This window comes from Esox lucius, chromosome 3 (assembly GCF_011004845.1).
Source record: "Esox lucius isolate fEsoLuc1 chromosome 3, fEsoLuc1.pri, whole genome shotgun sequence".
NCBI lineage: Eukaryota > Metazoa > Chordata > Actinopteri > Esociformes > Esocidae > Esox > Esox lucius.
In genome coordinates, this window is record NC_047571.1 from 32,332,235 (window position 1) to 32,344,103 (window position 11,869).

At 42.9% G+C, this 11,869-nt stretch overlaps 1 protein-coding gene across 1 annotated transcript in view; it reads right to left on the reverse strand.

Annotated features, from left to right (window-relative positions):
* LOC105030448 (collagen alpha-1(XI) chain-like) overlaps positions 1-11,320 on the reverse strand; it is a 110,512-nt gene extending 99,192 nt beyond the window's left edge. The window contains exons 1-3 of the mRNA XM_013133348.4: positions 10,920-11,320; positions 3,201-3,365; positions 1,305-1,518 (exon numbers count right to left, since the gene is read on the reverse strand). Coding sequence (XP_012988802.2) covers positions 1,305-1,518; positions 3,201-3,365; positions 10,920-11,034 — 494 coding nt within the window. The 5' untranslated portion in view covers positions 11,035-11,320. The remainder of the gene's footprint in view (positions 1-1,304; positions 1,519-3,200; positions 3,366-10,919) is intronic.
* Between the last annotated feature and the right edge of the window lie 549 nt (positions 11,321-11,869).

Sequence of the window (11,869 nt, forward strand, 5' to 3'; positions counted from 1 at the left end):
AGAGATAAACCTGTCACAGACAATCATATAACCATGCTGAATTTCACTGTAGACAAATACATCAGACACTGTCGCAAAATGTTTCATATTAGCAAAGTCTTCTCAGTGAAAGTATTAATTTCATACTTTAAGCAATTTATGAAGCTCAAATTGCTTCATTTATTTCAATCTTTTATAGCACAACACAGATGTCTGTAATTAATTAGGCAAAACGCTGCCAAATAAATAATTGGGTTATTCAAAACACAGCCGTCTTACAGTTTAAATCCTCATATCATAAATCACAAAACAATGATACATTAATCTAATAAATGGGAATAACCAGTGTTTGTGGGAGATTGCTGAGAAGCATGCAAAAAGTGCTTGAAAATCCAAATTTAACACATATTGTCAGCCATCTTCTCATTTACCTTATTATCGTTGGAAATACACATTGTATGTCGAGGTTCTGTTGATACAGTATTCTGGTTTAAGCCAGTCAGTATTCCATCTGAAGGTCAAATATATATATATATATATATATATATATATATATATATATATATATATATATATAGTGCATTCAGAAAGTATGAACTGCAAAGGATTAAATAATGCCCCCTTCATTCTACACACAATAACCCAAAATGACCAGAAAAACACAGGTTTCTAGAAATATTTGGAAATGTATAAAATATAATTTTTCAGAGCCCTTCACTGAGTACATTGTTGAAGCACATTTGGCAGTGATTGGAGCCTTGAGTCTTCTTGGGTGTGATGCTACCAGCTTTTCAAACCTGTTTTTGGGCAATTTCCCCCATTATTTTCTGTATATCTTCTCAAGCTCTGTCAGGTTCAGGTCTGGGCTCTGGCTGAGCACCTCAAGGACATTCACAGTCTCCTGCATTGTCTTGGCTGTGTGCTTACCATCCTTGTCCTTTTGTTAGGGGAAACTACTCCCCATTCTGAGGTCCTGAGCCCTCTTTAGGAGGTTTTCATCAAGGATCTGCCTGCACTTTTCTCCGTTCATCATTCTCTCGATACTGACTAGTCTCCCTATCCCTGTTGATGAAAAACATCCCCAAGGCCTTATGCTGCCACCACCATGCTTCCCCTTAGGGATGGTATTGGCCAGTCTATAATTTTAATGGTAGGTTATTTGAACAGTGAGAGAAAGAATAACATCAAAAAAATCCAGAAAAACGCAGGTCAAACATTTTATAAATTGATTAGCCTTTTAATGAATCAACTAAAACCTTGGCTTTTTAGCAGAAAAGGCTTTGCGTTGTGATAGGTCAGTGATGGATTCCTCAGGTGTCACTTACTTGCCATCCGCTAAGTTGATGGATCTGAAGAGAGGATATTCCTCCGGGGCTGGTTTCCCATGCTGGTCTTCATACAGGAAGACAGGGGAGCGTCCCACCTCCACTCCCAGCTGCTGGATGCCCTGCTCATTATACACAGACAGCAGGAAAGACTGACTGCCTGACTTGGGCTTGATGGTGAACATCACAGAGAAGTCTTCTGGGAAAACCCCTCCTGAAGAAAAAAATTTAAAAAGTTTAAACGGTTCCAAATTTTCCTTGTGAACGTTAAAGCCTTCCTCAGCATTCCTTTTAGGAGATATTGTTTTGGTTCTGTACACTTGGTTTGGCGTTAACATTTGACATTAGAAAACACTGAGGAATTAGACGGTTATAATTTGCCAAGTGGCAAAGCCAAAATCTGCTCATATAAACATTTTGAAAACAAAAAGGTGACCCTTGGGCTTAATTCAAGGTTATGGTTAGGCATAAGGTTGACAGAATGGTTGAGGTTTGCTCATCTTTAAAGAATCAGAAATTATCGAATCACATTAACTTCACATAAGGATGAAAAGGAAGAATCTTAACACAGTTTATTTAGTTATTTAACCAACCATAATAATAGTTCACTAAAGAAAAATAAAGAAAAGATAAGATTTGGGTGATGACATAAAAGCTCAATTGTTCTCTCTAAGACAAACTTACCATTGCCAAAGCACCACTCAGCCCACTCCGTTCATGCCTATCTGAGCCTATTTAACAGAACTTTCCAGTCTTTAAACCAACAAAGTTTACAGGCAATTATTTTTGGCCGAAAATGTTAGAAAGTGTAATTGTTAATTTAATGTCCTACTATTTCATGTCTTTATTTTTCCTTTGCAGTCTAGCCAGCTTTGTGAAGGCAGCAACACTCACAAACTGGGATATTTAACAAGCCTGTGTTCTGCCACTACAGGGCAGCCAGGCAACTAGCGTCTTTAACTGTCTTTTTAACCAGCAGGAAAGCATGTGACTAAAATGGACCAACCTTGTCCTTTATTTATCACAATAACAAAATATAGCTTAAAATGGGATCTTGAACTATTTTTGATGGGTTCCAGGGAGAACACATTTTGGTTCCAGGTACTGTACATGGAACCAAAAAAGAAGTCTCACTCAGGGACAGCCAAAGCAGAATTCTGGATTATTTTTCAGAATGTAGTTAGTAGATGTAGATGTACATGAGATGTAAATCTCAGTGAACCTTCATCATTCCCTTCAGTTCCTCCCCTCTTTGATCCACACCATATAATCCCCATAGGCCTCTCCTGTTTATTGTCAGCACTGCAGTTGGAAAGTGGTTCAGGACAGTAGCGGACCTCTTTGTGCATCCCAAATGAAACCCAATTCCCAATGGAGTCCACTACTTCTGAGCAGAACCCTACGGGCCTCAGTCCAAAGTTGTGCACTAAATAATGAATATGGTGCCAGTTGGGACATGGGTATGACTCAGTGTGTGAACACGTTGAGAAAAAAAGGCAAAGAAAACCCGGGCCGCTGGAAGGATATCGAACATTTGCCAAATGTACCACTTGACATGTCCTGTAGCATGTGAGCAATAAAACAAAGCTCTACACCAGAGGTGTCAAACCGGTTCCACGGAGGGCCGAGTGTCTGCAGGTTTTTGCTCTCTCCTTGTACTTGATTGGTTAATTAGGTCACTGATTGGTTAGTTTCTACCCTCACCTGGTTGTGTAGGTATGAACTAGGAACCAATTTATAGGAAAAACCAAAAACCTGCAGACACTCGGCCCTCTGTGGAACCGGTTTGACACCTGTGCCCTACACTGATTTACATTAGAACCATGAAGTCAGTGTACATTTGATGCACTCTGAAGCACCGTGTGGCCGTGTCTACAGACAAGTTCGGTCGGTCACCTGGGAACAGTTGTCTGGTGGGAGCGCTGATCTGGGCCTTTTTGTCCACGCGGAACGCTATGTCGGGTTTGGATCCTCTGCGGAAGGCACAGAGGCCTGGGGCTTTACGGACGCCATCTGGAGAGCTGTGGAACTGTAGAGCCTTGAGGACATCCACAGGGTCAGCTGTGGAGAGAGCAGAGGAGAGGTCACCGGGCACCACAGACAAATGGTCACTGCATGTCAAGACAAACAAGGCAATGGGAGTGACAGTGTGTTATGGGACGCTGGAGCAGTGGGCTGTGAGGATGTTAGTGGCCATCTTGACTGTGATAGGGCCCCCCTGCCTGCCAGTCACCTCTGTTCAACCACCCAGTCCCTGAACCCCAGGGACTAATCCTAGTACTGAACCCCAGGGACTAAACCTAGTACTGAAAGCAGGGACTAAACCTAGTACTGAACCCCAGGGACTAAACCTAGTACTGAAAGCAGGGACTAAACCTAGTACTGAACCCCAGGGACTAAACCTAGTACTGAACTCCAGGGACTAAACATAGTACTGAACCCCAGAGACTAAACCTATTACTGAACCCCAGAGACTAAACCTAGTACTGAAAGCCAGGAAATAAACATTTCAGAGGGCACGTTGTTCATATTGTTCTTTAAATCAGTCCTGAATCCCAGGGACTAAACCTAGAACTGAACCCTAGGGACTAAACTGAGTACTGAATCCCAGGGACTAAACCTAGTACTGAACCCTAGGGACTAAACTGAGTACTGAATCCAAGGGACTAAACCAAGTACTGAACCCTAGGGACTAAATCTAGTACTGAACCCCAGGGACTAAACCTAGTATTGAACCCTAGGGATTAAATCTAGTACTGAACCCCAGGGACTAAACTTAGTACTGAAAGCCAGAGATTAAACGCTAGTTATAGCTGACCCAAGGAGAAAAGGAGAGACCAGAGAGTTGTGGGAGGGAGAAGGGAAAGAAAGAGAAAGGTGAGAAAATAACATCACTGTTCCTCTGGATTGGGTCTGGCACAGAAGGGTTAGGCTTTTACAGGCAGTTTAACAATGCTGAGAGCTTCTCCTGTTAAAACCAGATCAGACAAAGATGACAAGAATCATAAAATACCTTTCTCTAACCCACCCCCCCCCTCTCTCTTTCCCTCCCTCTAACTCAGAGGGATGAAGTAATAGCATGATCATGGGGACTTAAAAGCATCCTAATATCAGAACGGGGTTTTAAATCAGTCTAATTGCAGACACAGGTTTTAAATCTGGTTTAGAGTAGAAGGTTTTAAAACACAACAATTTCAGAAGGTTTTAAATCAGTCTAAAAGTAGAAGGAGATTTTAAATCAGTCTAACATCAGGAGGTGATAAATCATTCTAATAGTAGATGGTTTTAAATCAGCCAAATACTAGGTTTTAAATCAGTCTTATATCAGAACATTTTAAATTAGTCTCATAGCAGAATACTTTAAATCACTCTACACTCTAAATCTTTTTCTTCCTTTACTTCATTTTTCACACTTCTTACTCAAAGAACAATATGAACAACGTACCCTCTGAAATATTCGGTCAAAAAGGGTTTTCAAATGGCTCTTTGAAGAAGCATTTAAAAACGGGTTACTTTAAAGGAATTCATAAAGGCTCCCCCACAGGGTCAGGCTAGAACCCTTTCATTTCAGAGTATCAGAATGAGATTTTAAATCAGCCTGTTAGTGGAAGCTACAGTATTAAATCCCTCTAATATCAAAAGATTTAAAATCAGCCTAATAGCAGGTTTTAAACCAGTCCAATAACAGAAGGATGTTTTAAATCAGCCTAATAGTAGGTTTTGAAACAGCCTAATTTCAGAAGGAGGTTTTTAAATAGTCTAATATCAGACGGAGGTTTAAAAGAGCTACATGTGGTGTTTCTTCAGAATAACCACCTACGTAGTCCAATTCATTGGTAATCGGGTTCCAGTTTGGACACACCGTTTGACAACTTCCAAATCTGGACATGCCTCCACTCTTCCTGCCGTTAAGACAGCGACGAAGGGGGCGAATGTGGTGGTGGATAACGTTACATGTACAGGTATGTGCTAAACCACCCAAACAGAGAGTCCGATGAAAGTGGTCGTTTGAAGCAAGGCTTTGATGCTTGCGGTTGATCCTCCCCCAGGGCTCCACTGGCCTGTCGGGGCGTGTTTCAACCGCCGGTCCCATCAGTCATGTCAGCTGCCATGTCAGGGCTTTACCGTGTGCATCTGTATGGTCTGGTAGAAGTTAACGACGCCTTAGTGCTACATGCAACGCAACGCCAAACAAGCAATGCATATTAGACATGCCGATCTTCAAACCTTCCATATGGGTATTTGGGAACATTCCAGGGCTACCATGGACTGCGGCTAGATTTCATGCAGCTTGATAGATAGGGTGTTTTGATGTAAGATTTTTTTTTCACAGTTGTTTGGTTGTCTAAATTAATGACTCAATTGTACACACTTCCTGCACGACACCCACTCTACATTTGCTAAACCCCACAAGATGCAAGGACGTGTTCCATACCATGGTCATTGATTTTGGGGTTCTAAATTCCTGGACTGATTTCTGGTCCCTGCCCATTCTTCACGTCACCTCTACGTGACCCATATACACACGTCTTCGTGTCACTGGGTCAAAAGACAGGAAACAGGAAGGAGCCGTGAAAATAGACAATAGCTGAAAGGATTCTTTTCAGCCACATCCGAACACAGCGAGCCACATTCGACCAGGGTCCACTGTGGACAGGGTGTCATCTGTCTTCCTTAGAAAGGGCTCATAGGAGGAGTTATCAAAGGAGGTGGATATGCATTGCAAACATTAGCATGGCTTCGCTGCAATTTGGACCCATTGGCACTAGAAATAGAACAAGGGTTTGATCTCCAATCTCACTCAAATATGATCCATTCGCAGAGGAACTATTAGCACTTTCTCCTTCTCTACATCTTTCTCTCTTCCTCTCTGTCTCTCTCTGGTATTCTTTCTCTCTTCCTCTCTGTCTCACTCTGGTATTCTTTCTCTCTTCCTCTCTGTCACTCTCTGGTATTCTTTCTCTCTTCCTCTCTGTCTCTCTCTGGTATTCTTTCTCTCTTCCTCTCTGTCTCTCTCTGGTATTCTTTCTCTCTTCCTCTCTGTCTCTCTCTGGTATTATTTCGCTCTTCCTCTCTGTCTCTCTCTGGTATTCTTTCTCTCTTCCTCTCTGTCTCTCTCTGGTATTCTTCCTCTCTTCCTCTCTGTCACTCTCATTCTCTCTGTCCGACTCCGCCTCTCTCTCTCTCGGCACTGGCATTCCGTCTTTGTTTCTCTCAGTCGCTCCAAACCTCCATCTCTCCATCTAAGCTGCTCTCACTCGCTCACTCTCTTTCTGTCTGTCTCTCTCCGTGCTCCTGGGGATATTATATAGGACTCTTCGAAGAAGCCATTCTTATGAAGCCATGACACATCTCTGAGACAGGCATCAGACTTTGAGTTTATGTCACTGTAAAGCACAATAAAACAAGGGAAGTCCCGGGGCAAGATACACAGAAGTTTGAACAGAATAAGCAAAGACAAAGAAGGAGTAATCCATCATGGCTGCCCCTGCTAACTGCCTCATTAATGCCTGTTGCCTAAAATGAAGTTGCAAGACCAATAGGTAATAAAATGCATTTAGAAATGCATTTCAGTTGCTCTGGATAAGGGTGTCAACTAAGAAATGTAAAATTTCAAATGTACTCCAGAATATAATTTTGTTTCTATGGGAAGCGTAGGTGAAGAATCAGATAATACAGAGATAACTGGTCGTGAAGGCAAGATCTGAAAGCCCTTCTTTAGACTTTAGATTCATGCTTTGGACTAATATTCTTTCTTGACAGAAATTCTTCAAACTCTTGAGACCATTTTTTAACACACCATCAAAGCTGAAAAACACTTTGAATAGTTGGATCTGATGTCTTTTAAGTCTAACTGAATTTGATCGAGGTAACATCACCATTTATACGGTTTACAATATTATGATTTTTTTTTTAAACAATTTCCCTAGCAACATCTGGACTGTGCTGATTCTGCAGTTTCCAGTTTCTGCTTGGTGGCAAGGTGGGGGTCCTAGGGGCAGGGCTTGTCAGATGTGGGCGGGACTAGTCAGCATGCTGAACACATTAGGAGGCCTGGCACCCAAAAGTCTCTGTCTCTCTCCCTGTCCTCTCTCTCTCGCCCCCCTCCCTCCCTCCACTCTCTCTCTCTACTTTCTATACCTCTCTCATCTCTCCCTCTTTCTCCACCCTTTCCCTCTGTTTCTCTCTCTCTACTCCTCCTCTTTCTCCTCTTGCCGTCTGTCTACCTCTCCCTCAAACTGAGGTCAGTAGAATCTGCCATAGGAATACTCTCAAGGCCATGGCGTGTATGTGACAATCTCAATTTACATCCAACTCCTGCTGCCTTTCATTTGTGGGGGGGTTTAACGGAGTAACAGGACAGTTTGGAGTCATTACAGTTTGTCAGTACGCACTGTGAGAACAAATAAAAATCTAGTTATTAGGGAACTTTAACACAAGTTTAAAAATCACCCTGTAGAAAATGACCCATAAAACCCAAAAGTAGTCCATATATTGTCACGACTACCATGAGCTACTGGTAGGAAAAAAAAGAATTGCGCCGCAGCAAAAGGCTCTTTGTGAGTTTGAGAATACCCTGGTGCATTACTGCATACCTCCAGGTCTCATATGTTCCATATGTGTTGAATTGACCAGAAACTGCCCCCCTACCTCCACACTCCCCCCTGCCAAACTACCTCTTTGCAGAAACCCTCAAAAAGCAGGCAATATCCCAAAACCATTATGCAACACTAAATAGGCATGCAACAGATTTAAAAAGCATCCTTCAGAGCAGCATAGACCAAAGTCAGTGGCCTTAATGATAAGTGTAAAAACCACGACAGAAGTAGATTGGGATGCAACTACAGCTGACTTTTAACAGCTCCGCTCCACAAACCATGTGGAGGTTATCCACTAAAATACCCTGTAGGTATGTTGTTTGTGTCAATTTTATGTCTAGGAAGTAAACTAACAATCACATTTGAATGGCAGCCCTCGGTTCCCTGTCCTCGCCCAGGACGCAGTAATACACAGTCTCTCTGCACCCAGGACGCAGTAATACACAGTCTCTCTGCACCCAGAACACAGTAATACACAGCCTCTCTGCACCCAGGACACAGTGATACACAGTCTCTCTGCACCCAGAACACAGTAATACACAGCCTCTCTGCACCCAGGACACAGTGATACACAGTCTCTCTGCACCCAGAACACAGTAATACACAGCCTCTCTGCACCCAGGACACAGTGATACACAGTCTCTCTGCACCCAGGACACAGTAATACACAGCCTCTCTGCACCCAGGACACAGTGATACACTGTCTGTCTGCACCCAGTGATACGCTGTCTGTCTGTACCCAGTGATACGTTGTCTGTTTGCACCCAGTGAAACGCAGTCTGTCTGTACCCATGACCCAGTGATACACTGTCTATCTGCATCCAGTGATACGCTGTCAGTCTGCACCCACGACCCAGTGATACGCTATCTGTCTGTACCCACGACCCAGTGATACGCTGTCTGTCTGCACCCAGTGATACGCTGTCTGTCTGCACCCAGTGATACGCTGTCTGTCTGCACATGAAGTACAGTCATATGCTGTCTGTCTACATTAAAAACCCAATGATGACATATGTCTGCCTTCAGGACCCAGAGATGCGCTGTCTACCCTCAGGGTTCAGTCATATGCTGTGTCTGTACTGGACCCAGAGATGCGCTGTCTACACTCAGGGTTCAGTTATGTGCTGTCTGTCTGTACTGGACCCAGTGATACGCTGTCTGTCTGTTCTGTACAAAGTAAAACGATGTGTGTATGCACAGGGATTGAGGGAGGGAACCCAACACACAAGATTCCAAGCACAGGAACTAGCCAGACAGAACGCAAAGCATCCTGGATCAAGGAAGTGATATCAGATGACATCAGACAGGAACATGTTATCACCCTTACATGGATGTAACTCTGTTGGAAAAATAACTACAATGGAACTGTCTGTAATCAATCAATTTATTGATCTGTTTGATTGTATTCACACAGACCTTTTTTGGGCATTAAATTAAGAAAGACAAACACATTTAATTTAAGATAGACAGAACCAAATGATTTGTGGCATCAGTTACAAAACCTCTTTGTGGATTTTACAAAATTCACAGATTTTCCAGTCTTCCATCCAAATCATATACAAGCAGTAATGGTTTATGATATTGATCCAGTCTGGCTGCTTTATCTCACAATATCGAGTTAAGAAAACACAAGAAGTAATGTAATAGCCTAGCATCAAATATTAAGTCAAAAATATCCACAATTAAGCGAAATAAAACGAATCCTCCTGATGACCCTGATAATGGCATAGTTTTTGCGGGGTATTTTTTTTTTTGAGGGGGGGGGGGCTTTTTCCATCAACGCCCCTTATTGGGCTTAGTGGTAACCAGGACAGTGTGGAGAAACGGTGTTTCATGCTTCGGTACATTCTGCACTTCCCTCCTATAGTATAGGGAGAGCATCGCGCAGTAGAACGCTGCCTGGACACACCGTAGCGTCTCGTAAGGTTCCTGTGAAGAGTGTTGTGATCATAAAAAAAAAACTAAAACCGTTAAAAAAAAAATCATCAAAATAAGGTGGCCAACATTGTGAACTGCTGATGTACGAGCATCGGGGATACCACGGTGGGGTGTGTTTATTAACAAATGTCAGTAGTTTGGGTGTGTGTGCTTACAATGTGTAAAACAGCTCACTGGACAGGTAAAACTGTTAAAATGTTACGATTATAAGTTTCAAAACTGTCACACTGTCCTTGTTAATAATAAATATGTGGAAGCTAAGTTATCCGACATCTGTCTCCGTTTTAAACCAGGTGCACATATAAACCACGCCAACTGCTCTAAACTCTTGCGTTTAACTTGTGGCCTTCCGTATTACGCGGTTGTAGAAAGTTAGGATAGCTTTCCTTATCGATACTCTGATGTGGCCTTTCACTACAACCCAAAATTCTCAGCTCTCCAATTGCTGTAGGATTCTATGGTGTGAGAATGTATCTTCAGCTGCAGGTCCCGATATTCGTTTCCACATCTAAAGCACTAGCCGGGCAAACAGAGCCCATTTGTCCGGCTAAATCCTTTGAAACACTCGCTGGAGTGCGTCCTGGGCGTAGTTTTGTAGTGTACCATCACAACAGAATGCCACGTACAGACCGCGGGCGTGCCACTATTTTGGGGATTACGCTATAGGAGGCAGCACAATCAACCGGTGAGGAGAAGCGCGACCGCACCTGGACGAATAACACTAAGTTGCACCGCTAAAAGCCCCCTGCATCACTGGAGAGAATATTTTCACCCGAAAGGATTTCACATCAAGATATACAGCAGTAAAAAATTGGATTAGACTTTGGCAACATCTGGAACATTCGTATATTTGAAACTGAATTCACACGTAGAGGCACAACTCATTACTTTTAAACACAGTCAATGAGAGTTCGCTGAATGCTTCCGTCAACCTTGGCAACACAGCTCAGTGAGACAATGGCCCTTTAGGTTCATTAAGATGCGTTTTCACCACTTGAAGGATGCCTCCCTCTACTGTCCCCATGAAAATCAGGAGAGTTGGCAATGTAACCGGCACAAAAAAGTGGCACCTCCTTACCTGCTTTTACGTTGACTGCTTGCATGAGGAAAGTGTAAGTGACCAGGGCGATTAGAGTGGGATTCCAAAGCCACCTTTTCGTTTTCCACCTTGTGGACCATCTCTGCATCTCCATGGTCTCTCAGTGCCCCGAAAGCTTAAAAAAACGGCTACAGTTTAGAACAAAATGTGGGTATTCTTCCTTCCACAAAGCCACCAAGAGGACGGTGTGTTGGTAATACTGGTTACTGCAATAAAGCCATAAGTGAAAAACGGTATTAGTTTCTCCTTTTTGGCCAAACTGGGCCTCCTTGCTCCTCTCTCGTTTAACCCTAGCCCTTTGACTGAAGGTGTATGGGCTTTCGGAAAAAGAACCGGAGACCATTCGATTCCCTCAGAGCCGCGCGCGCTGTCGGGAGGGAGGCGGCACAAACGCTACTAGCAGGAATCTGACCCTTGGAAAGATTTCCGTTTAGCGAATCACGGGCCTGGAACGTTGTTTCCACGCCACACCCACCAGCTGTCAGTCAAGGGTGTCTCGAGGTCCTTGGTTACAGGCGTCAGGACTCGCATCAGTTATTCTTCATATGGAGATATATGGACAGACAGGGAGGAAGAGGATGGGCGCGCGAATCAAATGCAGTGGGATGGTGTGAGTTTAATCACCAGCACGCAAAACAGATAATTTCAGCCATCTCCAGCATAACGTTAGTGTGGTTTCTATATAGCCTATATAGTTCCTATATAGCATTTATATATTTCACAATGTTGGCTAAATGGTATGTTTTACATAAGTTTTTTCAATAGTATATATGTATGAAAATATAGACTATTGAAAAAAATGCAGAATTGCCTGACTTATGTAAAACATAACATTTAGCCAACATTGTGAAATAGTCCAAATGATTAGGCCTCCTTTTTAAATCCTCCTCTGTTTGCAGATGAGACAATGCTACTCTTATAAATGCATA